Genomic DNA, 17136 nt, shown 5'->3' with positions numbered 1-17136 from the left:
GAATGCCTCAGCTAGATGTCTCCATTCTTTAAATGTGGTTTACCACAGTGCCTTGAGGTTTGTGACGGGTTGTAGTCGACTAACGCACCATTGCGACCTGTATGTTAAAGCACAGTGGTCGTCTCTGAGCATGCGAAGACATGTTCTTTGGATGGTGCTAGTGTACAAGGCTTTGGTAGGCCTAGCCCCGGCATACTTATGCTCTCTTTTACATAGATCGGATACCAAATATGCCTTACGGTCTTGTGATAAGTATCAGCTCATGGTGCCCAGAGTTCGGACCAAAAAGGGAAACAGGCTTTTGGATTTGCCGCTCCTTCTTCGTGGAATAGTTTCCAAGCAGATTTTAAACTTACTGAATTATGCTCAGTTAAAACTTTTTATTCTCTTATGGCTCTTAGGCAACAGGACTCTATTGGTCAGTGTAGGTGTTTTTTAAATTGGTTCTATTGTTGATTATTGTATTTATGGTTTTGATTGTTTAAATGTTTAATGTTTTTGATTTGTATTGAATCTTATGTATTGACGACATGTGTTGTTGACCTCTTGGCCAGGTCACCCTTGTAAAAGAGATCGTGATCTCAATGGGTTTTTTTTACCTGGTTAAATAAAGAGAAGAAGATTCACTGAAATGCATTTTTTCACATATAAATGTAAGCATATTCTACATAAAACGTGACTGTCACATTTTGTCATGCCTTCTTATGCCCTAAAAGTCACCAATATGTTCACATTAGACTCAGTCATGGTGTAGAATATGTGTCACTAAACAATTACCACACAGCTACACTTCACCTTCCTGCAGGCTTGGCCTACATATGCAAACACAGGCGCATGTAAGGGTAAGGGCACTCATCACTTTATTATGTGACATGAGAGAGACAGAGCATCTCCCTAGGGTTGCATGAGAGGGCTGAGGTCAAAATTAATGCTCATGCACAAAAATAGGTCAAATGTGGGGCCCAGCTTTCCTTTGCTCATTTCATAACTTTTTTTTTTTTACTGGAATCAAACTTAAAGATGTACAGTAAGAAGAACACACTTTTTGTCTTTCAACAATATCTTAAATATTGCTTATCACAGGAGTCTCACAGTTAATGTAATGATCATGCACAGTGGGTTTATGTTATAACCACCAGTTTCCACAATGCAGCTCACATCAGTGCTAACATTAGCAAGCTGACTTAACTAGCTTTTTAACTAGAATATAAACCTGGAAGATGGAAACTCCAAAATATTTAATGTTATAAATGCTTTAAATTGTTAACATCACATAGGTTGTGGGTTTGTCTTTCAACAATATCTTAAATATTGTATCAAACATTACATGCTCTACAAGCTTATGTTAGTAGTGCACCAAGAAAGTTACAGCCCTCAAATTTCAGTAAACTACTGCCATGGGAAATGCTAGTCTCACACTTAAACATTAAGCCTTTTTCAGATATTAGTCTGCCGGCATCTGAGTCTGCTAATGTCTGAAAGCTCACCCTAATCACTCTTCAGTAAAATTTGCGACAACAATCTCACTACAGTAGATCGGAGCTAGTAACATTTAATTATCACTTTCAACACAGCACAAGTCTTGCAGAGCATGTACCACACTACACACATGGAGATTCAACAAAAAAAAAAAAAAAACGGAAAGAAAATAAAAGTGCTCTGCATCACATCCTTGAAGTCTCTACCTCAGCCACCAGGTCTAATAAGCATCGTGGGGTTACATTTTTTCAGCCTATAGCAGGGCATGTGATCTGCAAAAAAAATTAAAATTAAAATATCACAGGAGCATGACAGCTCTGTCAACTGTCTAGTGATTGAAGCGCAGTGTGTAGGTTCATCATTAAAGCTCAGTCCAAGCAGTGACTGTCTGGTATGATATGAATCACATGACCGCACATGTGGCGATGCTTTAGGTCAGGTTGTTGGTTATTAGAGAGGATGTGTCTGTGATCATGCAGGCACACAGCCATCACAGAGGAGGTGAGAAGAAGGTGAAAGGGCAGTGGTGATGGTCATTCAGTAGCCATGGACACAACCTGATGATGATGGGACATACTTACGAAGAACACGCCTCCCTCCACCTTCCGGGTTCGTCTCTCTGTCACCTTAGCAGAATGACAGTTTGTTTTATTGATCAGAAAGAATTTTCCACATTTACAAATTTTCCTTAAAGACTATAAGTAATCTGTTAAGATAGATATTTTCTGCAACATACTGTAAATCAGAAAGCTATCACAACAACAGAAGGATCAAAATATTAGCTGTGTAGTCTACTGTGGAAAGCATGGGTTTCTTTATGAGCGTTGTGCAGGAACAGCAATGAACATGTAGGAGACCTTTGATGCCACTTCTCCATTACGGTCAGTTTACTCTATGAATCACATGTCACACAGTCTGGGACTGTTCCCAGAGCAAGTGTCCAGTTCTTTACTGTAATTTGATACTGCTAGTATTAACTGCCTGCCCCCTCTCAGTGGGCCTCCCACATGCTGAGAATGCATAATCTCAAGGCTGCTCTGCACAGGAGCCCATACTTACTGTACTCACCTCCTGTTTATCGGTTTGTGGCAATGTGAATATACTCAATGGAAATGAAAACTAAACATTCACATGTGTTTATTTGAAGTTGCAAATATGATTAAAGCATCTTTTATTTGCCCATATGGCGCAAAAGAGGAACCTGTCGTTGAACATGTTCCCCACACTATATATTAATCCTGTCAGAGCTGCGCCAGATCAGCACGACGGATATCTGCACATAACCCAGATCCATGAGTCATCTGCAAATAAGAGATGAGCTGTGACACATCCCTTCCACCCATCCCAGAAAGAAAAGACGAGAAGTGCAAGGGGTTTTTAGACGATACAGGGAGAACGAGCAGAGGGGGAGGGACGCGGTGGGAAAAATAAAGAGATGAAAGTGTGAGCAGCAACTGATGGGAATGGGGTGAGCAGCAGCGGCGGGGCGGATATTTATAGATAAGTAAAAGGCCAGTGATGATGCAGTCAGGCCTTGGCAGATATGGAAACACAGGAGTGTGAGTGAACACACTGTGTGTACCAGCAATGTTTATGTACTGGTTTATCTGACATCAGGCCAATAATGTTTTTACTAAAAATCACACATGAGGGAGTGACAGCGACCTCTGATGTGTGGTTTGTGAGAGTGTACTCTTTTTGATTGATTAGGTTAACCTGAAAGAAGCCATTCTGAAACATTTCTGTGGCCATTTATTAATATAATTCCTTATTATTAGTGTCTTGAAATGTTGTTTCACACATACTGCTATCCTCCTATTTCTGAATGAGGCCTTTATCATGTTCAAAAATGTTGGTATTAGCCTTTAAAAAGCTCAAATCGGTTGAACTTTACTTTACCATGAACAATGACAGACCTCTTGATTCTTTTTGTTTCTTTTTTTTAGTATAATAAAGAGAATAGTCAGATTAGTCTAACATAACCCTGTTTATCTGCTTCACATTAGCTTACATACAAAACAGTCAACACAGAGGTTACATTTCTGCTTTACAGTTCATATTTTCAAACTTTGTTTCACGCTAAACATTATTTCCTTTTTGGTTCTTGTCTTCTGATTCAGTGTAGATGAAAAATGGCTTTTATTGAATATAAATTCTAAATAATTCCACTGGCCTGGGCATTTATTATTAATTCAAATTAAATTAATTAAAAAAAAATAACATTTTGAAATGAAAACAATTTTTAGTTTCAGTATTTTAGTCATTTTTAAAAAATAAAATAAAAATAGTTGATTTAAAAAACCATGTCAAAGTCAAAATTGTTTATTTTTCTGATATGTCCTTTGCAGTGGTCACCAGCGACATTGTTGATCTATTCTCTTTGCAACTTTGCATCGGGACAAAATTTTGGTATGATATGAAAAATGGAAAATATCTGATTGAAATTGGTCCTTTTGTATTGTTAGATAAGAGTTTAGGCAAAACTTTAAATTTAAATAAAATTGTTAAACCTCAGATCTCTATCTTATAGAGAAGGTCTGAGGCTTGACTCATCCCAGTCATCCATCCTCTCCCACAAAAATGATTGTAAATGCAAAATGAATTATAAGCATCCAAGAAATAAAACATTCATGTACATACAGCACAATACACTGACTTGGACTGAAGTACACTTACTCAGTAAAACTTAGATGGGGCACCAAATATAGTGAAAGAACTGTACTTACAGTGCACCTTGCAACCGATAAGTGCTTCACAGTGCTTTACTTTCACCTGTGTGCACATGCACTTAACACAACGGCACTACAGACACTGGTCCACTCATCTGGAGGAGCTTGAGTCTGGTGCTTTGCGTAAAGGCACTTCAACATGTGAATGGGAGCAGCTCTGGTGTTTTTCTCGCTTCTAGTTAGTTTAAAAATCACTTTTAATTCACTTTCATTTAAGAATATCTGGAGTGTCCAGAATATCCAGTTGTGGCACTTTCTCAGTGTACAACACTAATGTAGCATGCAGTCATCTACATGTGAAATATCTTGACAATTCAATTTCATTGTACAATTAATCTGCCATCAGTTTAGATACATAAACATACAATGTTTTAAAATACAAATTGTCTTACATTATGTCCTGTGCTGTCATGAAAAGTGAAAATACAAATTAATTGGATGAAATCAGATGCAACTGATCCTTAGACAAAATATCAATGAGAAGGTAATTTACGGTAGCTATGTTGATTAGCTTGTTAGCTTAGCTTCTAAAATCAAGAATGGCCTGGTCACAAGTGAGTTAATACTCTCAGAACAACTGATGCTCTGTGACTTTTCTGCTCAGCTGTCATTTGCTTCCACAATTTTGTTGGTATTTAAATGTCCTTTATTTGAAAGCAGGGTTTGTCACTCTCACAGTCACACTGTGTCTCATGTTGCCTAATCCACTGCGCCTGCGGGCGAAGTAAAGGCCTGACTGGCAGTAATAATTTAGAGGAAGCATTAACAGGGTCACTGAGGAGAAAGGAGGACAGAGGGAGGTTTGGGATAAATTAGTTGTTCGGTAAATGTCTTGAGACCAAGAGACCTTTGCACCCTGATGATCTGGAAATGACACACTAAGAAATGATCAGTGAGACTTACTGGTTTTGGTTTGGCGGGAAGGCCCAAGTGCTCTCGATCAAACTCTTCTTTCTCTTCCCACAATCCTCTGCTGTTCCCATTGGATGAAGAGGCAACTTTGAGCTCACTGACTTGTCCGCTCATCAGCTGTACAGGGTCCAGACTCATCGTCACCATAGAGACACCCTCTTCTGATGCTCCCAGAGGTCCTAAACAAACTTCTCTGCTTGTGATAGAGACACAGTTCTCTTCTTGGGCCAAAAAAAGCAACCAAATGAAAGAAATGTCCCACTAGAGTCTATAGCATTTATCAAAATGCTCCTACATTGATAATAGGCTTACTACAGTAGTTTGCTGGGCTTGCACCTGTTTGTGAAAGCAGCTGAAGTGTTTACTCCTCTGTCCCCAGTTCACTTGTCTGTATCCTTTTTTCCTCAAGAGAATTATTGCTCTCTGCATCCAGCTCCAGAAAGCACATGAAAGACGCTCAGCTATTACACAACCATTATCCTACACACACATATTACTCTGTTATGCATGCTTAAGACACACACACACTGTCATACATACAGTCTGTCCTTTAAAAGTGTGTTGCAGTCTGTACTGCGGTTTATCTGCTGCTGTCTCTCTGTCGGCCCCTTTCCTTGCTCAGTGCCTCCTCTCCCTCCCTCCATCCCTCTTCGACCCATTCAATCACTCTCTCAGCTCCTCGGCTTCGTTCATTCCTCTCTGTCCTCCCGCTGACCAATCATAGCTCCACTTCCTAATTCAGCATTGCCCCTCCCCTACTCCCCCTCCCCCCCTTACTGTCCCTGTTGACAAAACAAGTTGCCTAAGAGGCTGATGGGACTTTCAGGCACACACTAAGCAAAAAATATGCAGCAAAAAACAGACATCATGATGAGCCGTTAAATCTAGAGACAAATCAAAACCTTTTTTATATGTGTGTGTGTGTGTGTGTGTGAGAGAGAGAGATGAGTGATACATTTTGTGTTGTGTGTCAAAATGGAAAATCAGGTGAAACACTGAATACAAATATTGAATACAAATAGAATTATATACTGGTTTAATATCCTAAACAAATTAAAATCATTAGAAAAAACTGAGTGATCTCACTTCATACTAAAATATTTTTAAATCTTGATATAAGATATTTTTGCAGTGCAATCCCTAATTTTTATACTGTGTGGTCTTAATCAAATAGTACCTATTTTCACATAAAGTTGTTAGTCATCTATAAATGTTGAAATATATCTAAATGCAAAGGTAACAAGAATAGTGAAATATAAATAAGCTTTTGTTTTTAAAAATACTAGCCCGAGTACTAAGAGAGAATGACACTGGCAGGGAATTGAGAGAGTAGAGGGTTACATTAGCCTCAAGGTAGCAGATAATGGATGTAGCCTTCATTTAAAACAAGGGTTACACGCCAAACTAAACACAGTTCCATTAATGTCCTTACTCATGTGTGCTAAATGTAGCACAGTGTCAGGGCATTCAACAGCCAAATGCCTCTGTGGTTTGTTGTCATGTTTTATATTCAGGTAGCTTTACAAACTCATTTATGCTTCAGTCTAAGTAAAAATTATACATGCCTAATAGCTCCAAGGCACATGTTGTCACTTTTCATGACAGTGAACAGTCAGACACCTCTCAGCCAATGACATCCCCTGCCTCTCTTAGGCTAGCAAATTCAACTGCTAACAAATGGCCACTGTTAGCTAGAGCAACTCACAGTTTTTGAGTCACTCCATTTTGAATCACCCAACTAACAGACTGCTGCAAAATGACAGACCCAGTGACTGCAGTGGGCCAGTATCCACCAGTATGTAGTACTGGCACTTGTTTCATTTTACTCTTTGGTGTACCAGGACTTTTTCTCATGTACTGGTACTTCTCACAAGCTGTCGGTACTCTTTTCTGCCCTCTCCATGGGCTTTTTTGAGATTAACTGTTTCTCACCTGGACAGTGGACGAGCTTCCTGCCAGCTACAGCGTGGGAGCTGAGGGGCATTCGTGCCACTAAAAGAGAGTTTTTGTTCCCCCAGAAGCAACATAAATTCATATTTGGGTTGGGTTTTGTTAAATCAATTGTAATCACAAAAAAACCTGCATACAAATTAAAACTAAAAACACTAGAAGCTTTATCCCTTTCCCTGACCCTTACTCCTCCCAGGATACAGGAATCACTGTTTTAAGGGTTTACTTGCATGATTAAAATCTTTGCAGTACCTGCAGTTCGTGACTGGTCCCTTTTACTTTGAACAGAGGCAGCATTCACGCCATGCCCTGAAGAAGAGTCTAATAATGATGATATCACATACTCTAGCCCTAAGGTGAATCAAGCTATTTCCATTCCCTAACATGAGCAGCCTCCTGTCTGCAGTGTACAGAACTGATGGCAGGCTACTGTATGTACAGGCTGTGCAGCACTCTGTATGTTTTTATTCCTTTCATTCTTTAATTTTTAATTCACTTTTGTAATATCGAATAATTGTTAATACCACAAAAAGCAGGGAGGTGAGTAGAAGTAGTAAGACTGTGGTGATAGTATCAGTAGTACTAGTGTTTGTGGTCTTTCCTCAGTTCATTCATTCCTCCCGAGTCGCAGTGTGAGAGAAGGTTGCTTAGCAGCCATGCCCATCTGACTGGTCATTGGCCAGTGTGATAGTGTCACTGTTGTGTTGTAGTTGAATGCCATTGTGTATCACCCTCTTTTCCCCAAATAACAATTTAAAGTTTTTTCTTTTATAGTATGTTTTTCCTTTGCGCTTTCTCCGTCATGCTGTGTTTTGCTTTAACACAAGAATGTTGTAAGGAAACAAAACATCTGACCTTTGCGTGGTCTTTACAAGGCCTAATAGTTAAAATGTCACTGATATGACATTAGGATACTCGAGCTGAGTGTGACTGAGCTTACAAGCCCATCCTGTGGCCGCTCTGCAAACTGCACCTCCTCAGCGTGACCTCTAATGCTGCAGTGTGATTCACAGTTCCTCTGTGTGTACCTTTGTGCTGTTTAGTTTGCAACTGACCTGGAGCCTGATACAATGAGGCACAGAATAAATTCAAACTGAATCGTAATGGACAGCCAGAGAAGGGGCAAGGGATAAAAAGTCATCATAGTTTAACCAGTGGAATGAACTAAAAGTAGAATGCTAAGAACAAATCTGTGATAATTTTGATGTGTTTCTATTGATGCCCCCCAATATTTAGTCCAGGAAAATACATTAACACCAATTGAGTGGCATTGTTCTTTAACAAAACATATTAACTAAAGAGTTACTAGAATTTTTCCAACACAAAATATGTTTCCATCTCTCATGGGAAGATTGTCTAAAAGTGGGTGTTTATAGTGGTTCATAAAGTCAAAGCTCAATCTTTATGAGCCACTAAAATGTCTTCAATTACTTCTCCATTGTTGTCTACCATAAGCAAAATTAATTGCCGCATCATTAAATTTTACTGTGAATTATGTTCACTGCGCTGTGCGTGGCGATATGTGTAGTAATGTAGGTATGACAATGTGTTCATGCACTTGTCTCCATGCCCTGTAGTCTCAGTATGGTTACCATGAGAACAGCATGAATGGTGGTATCACTGCAGTAGTGTGACATCATTGCCAGACGGTGACTCATTCTCTTTGCTCAGAGCGAGTGTGTTTAAATGTGTGAAGGTGCTATCAGAGGAAACACGTGGGCCAAAGCAAGACAGCAACAACAGTCACTCTTGACATCCATGTTTTATTCTATGTAGCAAAATGAATTGCACTGCCTTTGTCCTAGGAGCCTAACAACAACAACAAAAAAGACCAAATTCATGTGACAGGACAAATAGACATTTACATGAATATCATAGAGAAATGTTGAAGAATAGAAATATATTGAACAACTGAGCACAAATGATCCCCTGTCCAAAAGAAGTACAGTATCCATGTTCATATTCATGTCACACATCTCAGTGCATGTGATCCAAGCTTTCTATAGTCTGACAGCTGATAAACTGCATCACGTCATCAGTGCAGCATCGCTTTATGTTTGACGCCACCCGGTACAACCACTGCAATCAATTTTAGGTTTTCTAACACAACACAACGTTATCTTTGGCACATAAAATCCAAAGTGTAAATGCTGAATTTTGTCAGTGTGATTCTGAATTGTGTAAAGCATGAAAGGCGAAAGCAATCAAAATCAAAATCAACAGAAGTTTTAGGGAGGAAAGTCAGTGGCTTTCCTGCTCTGAACTGGTACTGAATAGATGGAAAGAATCTAATCAGCAGAGGAGTGTGGAGATCATAACATGGTGACGCCTTTCTGTTCTAATCAAACTGTTTAACTGCCTAACATGACACATGGTGGCTCACTAAGCCTTTGACAATAATATGAGTCACAACAAGAGGCAACAAACCACACCTGGGGCTATATGTACCTGTACGCTGCAAACAATTTATTGCACCAAGCTGTGATTGTGAGGTCCAGGCTTAACCTTATGTTTTATAGCTTGCAAACAGATTCATAATCAGTAGTTAGTTGTTAATTTTGCCTGTTTGCCATTTGGTGGCAGGCAGGTAGCATACAGTGGGTTTATCTGAGCTTCTTCTTTTCAATCTGAAAATAATACCTGTAACTGCTGAAATCAGGGTTAATGAAAGCAGAGCTGAAAACCAAAACAATGAGCTACGGTAAAATAGATTAAATGCAGGGACCACAGCGATGGGGAATCACTTTCTGTGACCTGGTAACATGTAGTCATTTGATAAATTGTTATAAAAAATATTCTTACTTAAATATTTTGGTTTATTCCAATATTTCACCAGATACCATGACAATTCCCGCATAAAAGTGGTAGTGGAGAGTAACCAAGGGGTCAAACATGTTGCTTTTCATTTCCATGTTCTGTTTCACTTTCACATCCTTTTCATAAAAACAATATCTCAGAAGGCTTAGCCTCTTCACTCAGTTGTTTTAAAGATGATGGTCCACACTTGTGCCTCTTTACATTTAGCCCACTAATATCAAGAATTAAATGCAAATTACTCTTTCAAGAAAATCTATTGCAGTGTACAGAACAAGCTGATCTTCTCCCCCCAAATTCAAATTTCTGCCCTTTTTAAAGACAAGACTGAATACATCCTCGTTACATTATTTGCATCATGTAGCGTCACTAGCTTGATCTCCAGACATGTTCATCACATAATGAACAGTGAAATGTGACATTACCTCACTCAGGGTGACACTGACATTTAGTGGAACTTCATAACCCTTACATATGAGTATTATTTGTAGAACTGTAACAGTAGGCTACAGCAAACAAAACAACACATTCCTTACTGGAGACATTAAAAACTGCATACCAGCAGACCAGCAGACCACAAAAGCAAGTGTGGGTGTGTTTAATAATACTCAGTGCTTCAGTGTGAGAGTTTACTTTTGTTTTTTGTTTTTTTTTACAAAGTTTGACTAGACTGAGGCTTCTCTTGTTACACAAATGATACATATACAAAACACGTGAACACTGGCAAAAGTGTGACATACACTGAGACTTAGTCAGGCTCACTATATCACTGCCTCTTTAACACACACACACACGCGCACACACACACACACACACACACACACACACACACACACACACACACAAACAGAAAAGCTATGTCATAAAATGAAACTTGTTCTAAACTAGTGGTACATTTACATATTACATTTGTTTATATTCATAAATACGATTACAGTCATATTATAATGTACATGTAGTCTTATCATTACATTATCACACAAAAGAGGCTCGTTCTTTAGTTTTAGGGAGGGTGCGTGTTCATTGGCTGGATGAGGAGGAGGAGATAATCAGCTCAGGTGACTGGGGAGAAGGCAAATGCTTTGCTGCGAAAAAGTGAGACTCAAAAATTGCAAATAATCCACAGGGACAAATGCAATAGTCTGGTCCAGTGAGTTAGACTTCCTAATGTCAAATGTAGCCTATTAATAAGGACTGGGGTTTCTCGCTCTATCACATACTTTTTTAAGATGGTAGTTTTTCTTTTGTAAATAATAGCTGTTAACCTTGGCATAGCAATAATTAAAGTTGATATTTTCAGTTGATATTGTGGGAAATGTCTTTATTTGCGTTCTTACTGAGAGTTAGATGAGAAGACTGATATCATTCTCATTGCATTAAACTAAAGGTGAAGCTACAAGTTGGGGGAAAGAGCTAGAAAGCCTGGCTCTGTCCAAAGGTTTAAAAATTGCATCTTAATCACAAGTTAACATGTACAGTATCTTGTATGTTCAATGTTTACCAAGAAAAACCAGCATAATGTGCTAGCTCTTTTCCCTTGCCTTCAGTGTCTGCGCTAAGCTAAGCTAAGCTAAGCTAAGCTAAGCTAAGGTAAGCAACTCACAGATTTACCTTCATATTTAACATACAGATATGACAGTGGTATCCAATTCTCTATAACTGGTATAAAATTAGATCAGCCTTTTTATACTAACATTAAAACAGAGGAAAATATATTATGTGTTAGGACAAATCCTAAATCTTCCCTCACAATTTGTTAAGCTGATACACTAGAATACATAGAGGGTGTGGTTCTAAACAGCACACACGCCACATAAACTTCCTCTGCAATGTTTTGCTCTTTTTTACATTGATTTTAGCTCTGAGCTGAGCTCAGCAAAGTTCCTCTCCCTCCACCTAATATCAAAGCATTTCCTCTCTGACATTTAGGGAGGAAGAAGACAAAAAGGGGGGACAGCAGGATAAGAGGAAGAGGAGAGAGGACCATTTCAGCTTTTCAAGTGAAACAACAGTGAATCACGGAGGCAGGTTTGGCCTTTCAAAGAAATACCATTTCTATCATGCAGACAGTAATTACTGTCCTGATTATCTGCAGTTGCTGGTCGTTGAGAAGCAAGAACACTGTTCATACTAATCTGCATGCTTTACCACTTTTACCTGGTTCTGGTTCTGCTTGAATCACATATGCCAGACCGCTGACAAAAGTTCAAAAGGGTCCTTTTTGTATAGTGTGGCCTCTATTATGGCATGGTGGAACAGTGGTTAGTGCTGTTGCCTCACAGCAAAAATGTTCCTGGTTTGAGCCCTGGCTGACCCAGAGTTTGCATGTTCTCCCTGTGCCTGTGTCAGTTCTCTCCAGGTATTCCAACTTCCTGCCACAGTCCAAAGACATGCAGCTTAGGTTGATTGGAGACTCTAAATTGCCCATAGGAGTGTGGGTATATGTGGTTGTTTGTCTCTAAGTGTTGGTCCTGTGATGGACTGGCGACTTGTCCAGGGTGTACCCTGCCTCTAGTCCAATGTCATCTGGAATAGACTCCAGACCCCGCAATCCTCTTCAAGATAAGTGATGGATGGATGAATTTTGGTCTACTCTCCTTTCTCTGCGCTTTTGTCAGTGGTCTGAGAAGAAGTGGCTGGAAAAAGGTGGTTTCACTTATAGTATTTCTGGCCACCAGTGCCAGATTAGCAACACCTGAATTAGAACCTGATGACAATTGTGGGTTTGTTTGCTCATGCTGCCATATCACTATCAATCAAATCTGATCCAACCACACCTATAGAGTCCTAATAAAGCTAGTTAGCTAAGACTGTGGAAGTTAAATTCTTAATAAACGATGAAGTTATTTTTTAAACTCAAACACTGATTGTCACATTTGTTTAGTCATCAATATTAAATGTGATTAAGAAATTTTTAAGATTTGAAGCCAAGATTTTAGGGGCTTTAAAGCCACAGTGTGTATTTAAAACTAACTTTCATCACTGGCAGATCTATGTACTGATAAATAGGGCAAAAATGAGACTGTGCCAGTTCTCAATTCACTTTTTTCTTCAAACAATAATGTACATTATGCCAACAGAAGAATTTGAAAATACTATAATCATAAGATTGTTTTAAAATATAAACATAATGTCACCCAATAATAAACAAAGAACTGAATTTATACATTTATGATCATTTCACCAAAAACTGAAACATGTTGAGCTTCATAAACACAAATGTTATCAGTATGCTTCACCGTGCCGCCTGAGACATTCACCATGTACCTGCCTCATACTTAGAGTGTAAAGCATGTGGACAGCATGCTGGCATCGTTGCAATCAGACATGCTTCCTTTAAGTAGCCATGGATTTGGCTGTTGAGGAACAACATACGCAAACAGAGGGGCAGTCTGATCTGTGTTAGGTCTGGGAACAAATGTATTTTGCTCATGACATGTCCACATATATTCTTATATTCATACTGACACACGTATGGATGCCATAACAGCACTCAGCTAACTGTATTGTTCATTTGCACAATGCTCTCTCGATCAGCAGAACATTTGCTTCTCTCCTGTTTTTCTAGATGGACCATATGGACCAAGCAGCAGGCTCTTAGTTGGTTTAATGCCATTCCTTTTTTTTCAAACTATCCCTTGGCACACAGCATCCAAACACTGGGCGTGTTTCGACTGGTATTCTGGGTGCCAGAATATAAACTGGCATCCAAATAAGTATTAAAGGAATATTTTGACATTTTGGGGGGTTTATATCCTTTTTACTACCACTCTGTTACTATCTGATGTGTAAAACTACTTCTTGGCTTAGAGCAATAATTTTCTAAACTCCACTCAGTCATCACCATAAGGTTACCAGGCAACCAGCAGAGACTCCACAAAACCTTCAGTAAAAGCACAACTTGTTCAACATTTCCATATTTGTACGGAATAAACGAAAGAAACATAGCATGTGAATAAGTGAGTTTTAAAGGTGCTCTTAGACAGAGCCAGGCTTGCTCTTTCCAGTATATTCTTATCTAACTCTTAGCAAAAAAACAAGTAAGTGTTTCTTTGAACAAGTCAAATAGACTGTTGAGAGTGTCATCTGGGACAGTAATGAAGTGGTTTAACCAGATGGTATGGACATCTGGTGATGAAGTTTACAGAACATTCATTGGTATATATAAATATTTACCTCGGCCAAGGAGGTTATGTTTTGGTTTGTGTGTATGTGTTTGTTGGTTGGTTGGTTGGTTGGTTAGCAGGATTACGGACAAACAGCTGGATGGCTCATCAGCACACTTTGTACAAACACTGGTGGGGACCAACCCTGGAAGTGATTATATTTTGGCTGAAAAAGGTCAAAGGTCAAGGTCACAAAAACTAATGAAAATCACAAAAATCTCTGTCTTTATCATGGGGCAAAATTTTAAAAATTCATATGTCCCTCAAAAGTTATCAAAATCATTTGAAATTTAACACACATATGTAGAGTGGCAATGTTTATCAGACCAAATTTCATCCAAATCTGATTCGGATTCAGGATCTGATGGCTATTTAAATTTGTCACTGAAAACCCCATTTAATGAATGTTTTCTGTCATAACTATGCCTATAATGAAGAGAGAACCCTGAAATGTTCAGGTAAGATGCACATAACTGCCCATCATACCATAAAAGATTATCCAGATCTGATCCGGATCAAGGATTTTAGGACCCATTTTGTGCTGTTCTGGATCTCAATTTTCACAAGGGACCCATTTGTGTGAGTGAATGTTGTGCCTTGGAAGGAGTACACACACTCTCTGAGTGCTCTTGTATAGACTCTGTGTTACAGTACCTTAAATTTATTGGAAATGGGCTGCTTTTTAATTATATCTTTTAAAATTATGATACTGGAAAATGTGGGGAAACCACACACTATTAGAATAAACAAAGGTGAATAAAATAAGAAGACTGTGCACACTGCCTGACAACATGAAAGTCTGAGTGCCACTTCAACATATTTCCTCTGTAAATCCCTATGTTATTTCTTGAGCGTAGGCCCAAAAAAGCTGGCAGGATATCCACTTTTCTTTCACAAATCATCAGACTGAATTTGTAAAGACGCCCAACTAAACTGAAATACAAGTACTGCACAGAGAGATGGGCTGAAGCAAAGAATGGCATCAATCAGAGGTCCAGTGTGTGTCTGCCATGACTCATTTCCAGTCATACCTGCTTCAAAAAAAAAAGGAAAAACTGTCCCTACCTCTCTCCTCCTCCCCCCTCAAATGCATACCTCCCTTTCCTCCCCTGCATTTCTGTTCTCCCATCCTTATCACTTCTCTTGTGTCAGTTCAACTCATGCCCCATCCCGCCCCTCCCTCCCTCCCTCTATATCTCAACCAATCCCTCTCTACTTCTGCATGTCACACTGCAGCAGTAGGACAATGGAGGGGTCAGACTTGGCAGCCTCTTTAAACTCTTCCAGAGTTATCTCATCGTTGTGGTCCTTGTCCATCTTGGAGAAGATCCTGTCCACACGCTGCTGTGGGGTCAGCCCATCCTCGTTCATACGCATCATGATCACTGTGCCAACCATCTTGTAGATAGCCTGCAAGATGGGGAAAGGAGAAATGTCAGAGTTTGTCTTTAAAATGTATGATTCACAGCCTTACAATCAGATTCAGAGTTTGTCTTTAAAATGTATGATTAACAGCCAAGATGTTTCGCCTTACAATCAGAATCCTTAATAAAACATGCTCAAACCCACACCTCGATGATCTCCAGCATTTCCATACGTGTGATCTTTCCATCCCCGTCCAGATCGTACATGTTGAAGGCCCAGTTGAGTTTCTGCTCAAAGCTGCCCCTGGAGGTGATGGACAGGGCACAGATAAACTCCCTGAAGTCAATGGTCCCGTCACCATTCTTGTCGAATGTCCGAAAAGCATGCTGGGCAAACTTGGAGGCATCACCATATGGGAAAAACTGGGCAGTGACAAATGACAAAAACAAGGCAACATACTGTAAGTGTCAGCTGAATCACGCATCACTTTCTTCTCTTGAAATTGAATCTAATCTCATTGTTCAAGTGCAATGTGTTGTTACACTACATTACTGTTATGATTAAGATTCTTGTAAATATGTTTATTAAGGAAGGGCTTTTGGTTTGAAAAGTATATGTTAACACTATGAGTATTACTATATATGCCTTACTTTTCCTGCTATTCATTAACTGTAGCAAATATATTTTATGTAAGTAAATATGCCTACACTTAGAATTCATACACTTTCCTACAAAAACAGAAATGTTCTGTGTTTTAGCAGGATGTTTAGTGACATTTTACACGTGCCTGTTGTTACAGTACATCCCTCATAGTTTGCTTGTTGTACCTTTTACAGTAAAGTGAATAGCAGTTTATATATTTTTAATGGTTTTGCATTACTTGCATGCTTGTGGTCAGGATGGTGGCTGTTCACAATGTAGTCTGGTGTGTCTCAGTTAATCATAACAGTAATGTAGTTTGTGACCACACAATGCAAGTAATGTTTACTCCAATTATCAGATTGTTTAGGCTGATACTACAGCTTTTTACACTCACTGTTTGGAACAATGTAGTTGCATTTTTAAGTTAGCTACTTTAACTAACTTTTATCGTGATTAATGTTATTTTATTTTGTTTGACCACAAAATGCCAATAGCTTGTTAAGGTAAATATATATAGTTTTTCTTGTTTGTTTACTAGTGAAATTAGGTGGAAATGCTGGTGATGGTTGTTTTGAAGCCACTTTCGAACCCATATTGATGACACTTCCACAGTCCTTTCTGCTGAGTGGGAGATATCGTAGTGGTCAAAATTACCCAATTTCTCCAACATGGAATTACACATCAGAGGATGATGTGAAGGTTTTTTATTATTATTATTATTAGGGTTTATACGACATGACATGCACGTAGCATTAACTAATCATAATTTGTGATAAATGTTTTTATAATGATTTTATTTTTGAGGTTTTGGATTGCACAGTATTTACTTTTTATTTCTTCTGGTACTATAAACAGCAATGTAATGCTGTTTTTTTTTTTTAAATACTACATAAATAAGTTTTTTATTATGGGTTTGAGCCCAGCTGACCCAGGGCCTTTCCATGTGGAGTTTGCATGTTCTCCCTGTGCCAACTGGGATTGGCTTCAGCCCCGCGTGACCCTGTTCAGGATAAACGGTATAGATAATTGTATTATTATTATTATTATTATTATTATTATTATTATTATTATCTGTGCAG

At 38.8% G+C, this 17136-nt stretch overlaps 2 protein-coding genes across 3 annotated transcripts in view; both read right to left on the bottom strand.

Annotated features, from left to right (window-relative positions):
* The window catches only part of nt5c1aa (5'-nucleotidase, cytosolic IAa), a 24828-nt gene extending 19062 nt beyond the window's left edge, over positions 1-5766 (bottom strand). Inside the window, exons 1-2 of one of the 2 annotated variants that reach the window (XM_020624873.1) lie at positions 5112-5766; positions 2061-2105 (exon numbers count right to left, since the gene is read on the bottom strand). In XM_020624873.1, coding sequence (XP_020480529.1) covers positions 2061-2105; positions 5112-5267 — 201 coding nt within the window. In that variant the 5' untranslated portion in view covers positions 5268-5766. The remainder of the gene's footprint in view (positions 1-2060; positions 2106-5111) is intronic. The other variant, XM_020624874.1, reaches the window with a different exon arrangement.
* An 8922-nt stretch (positions 5767-14688) lies between these two features.
* Positions 14689-17136, bottom strand: part of LOC109974597 (visinin-like protein 1) — a 30043-nt gene continuing 27595 nt past the window's right edge. Inside the window, exons 3-4 of the mRNA XM_020624863.1 lie at positions 15622-15837; positions 14689-15460 (exon numbers count right to left, since the gene is read on the bottom strand). Of these exons, the coding sequence (XP_020480519.1) occupies positions 15263-15460; positions 15622-15837 (414 nt within the window). The 3' untranslated portion in view covers positions 14689-15262. The remainder of the gene's footprint in view (positions 15461-15621; positions 15838-17136) is intronic.

This window comes from Monopterus albus, unplaced genomic scaffold, assembly GCF_001952655.1.
Source record: "Monopterus albus unplaced genomic scaffold, M_albus_1.0 scaffold340.1, whole genome shotgun sequence".
In the NCBI taxonomy this organism is placed as follows: Eukaryota; Metazoa; Chordata; class Actinopteri; order Synbranchiformes; family Synbranchidae; genus Monopterus; species Monopterus albus.
The sequence above is the reverse complement of the archived record's forward strand: the minus strand, read 5'-3'. Positions and strand labels throughout refer to the sequence as shown.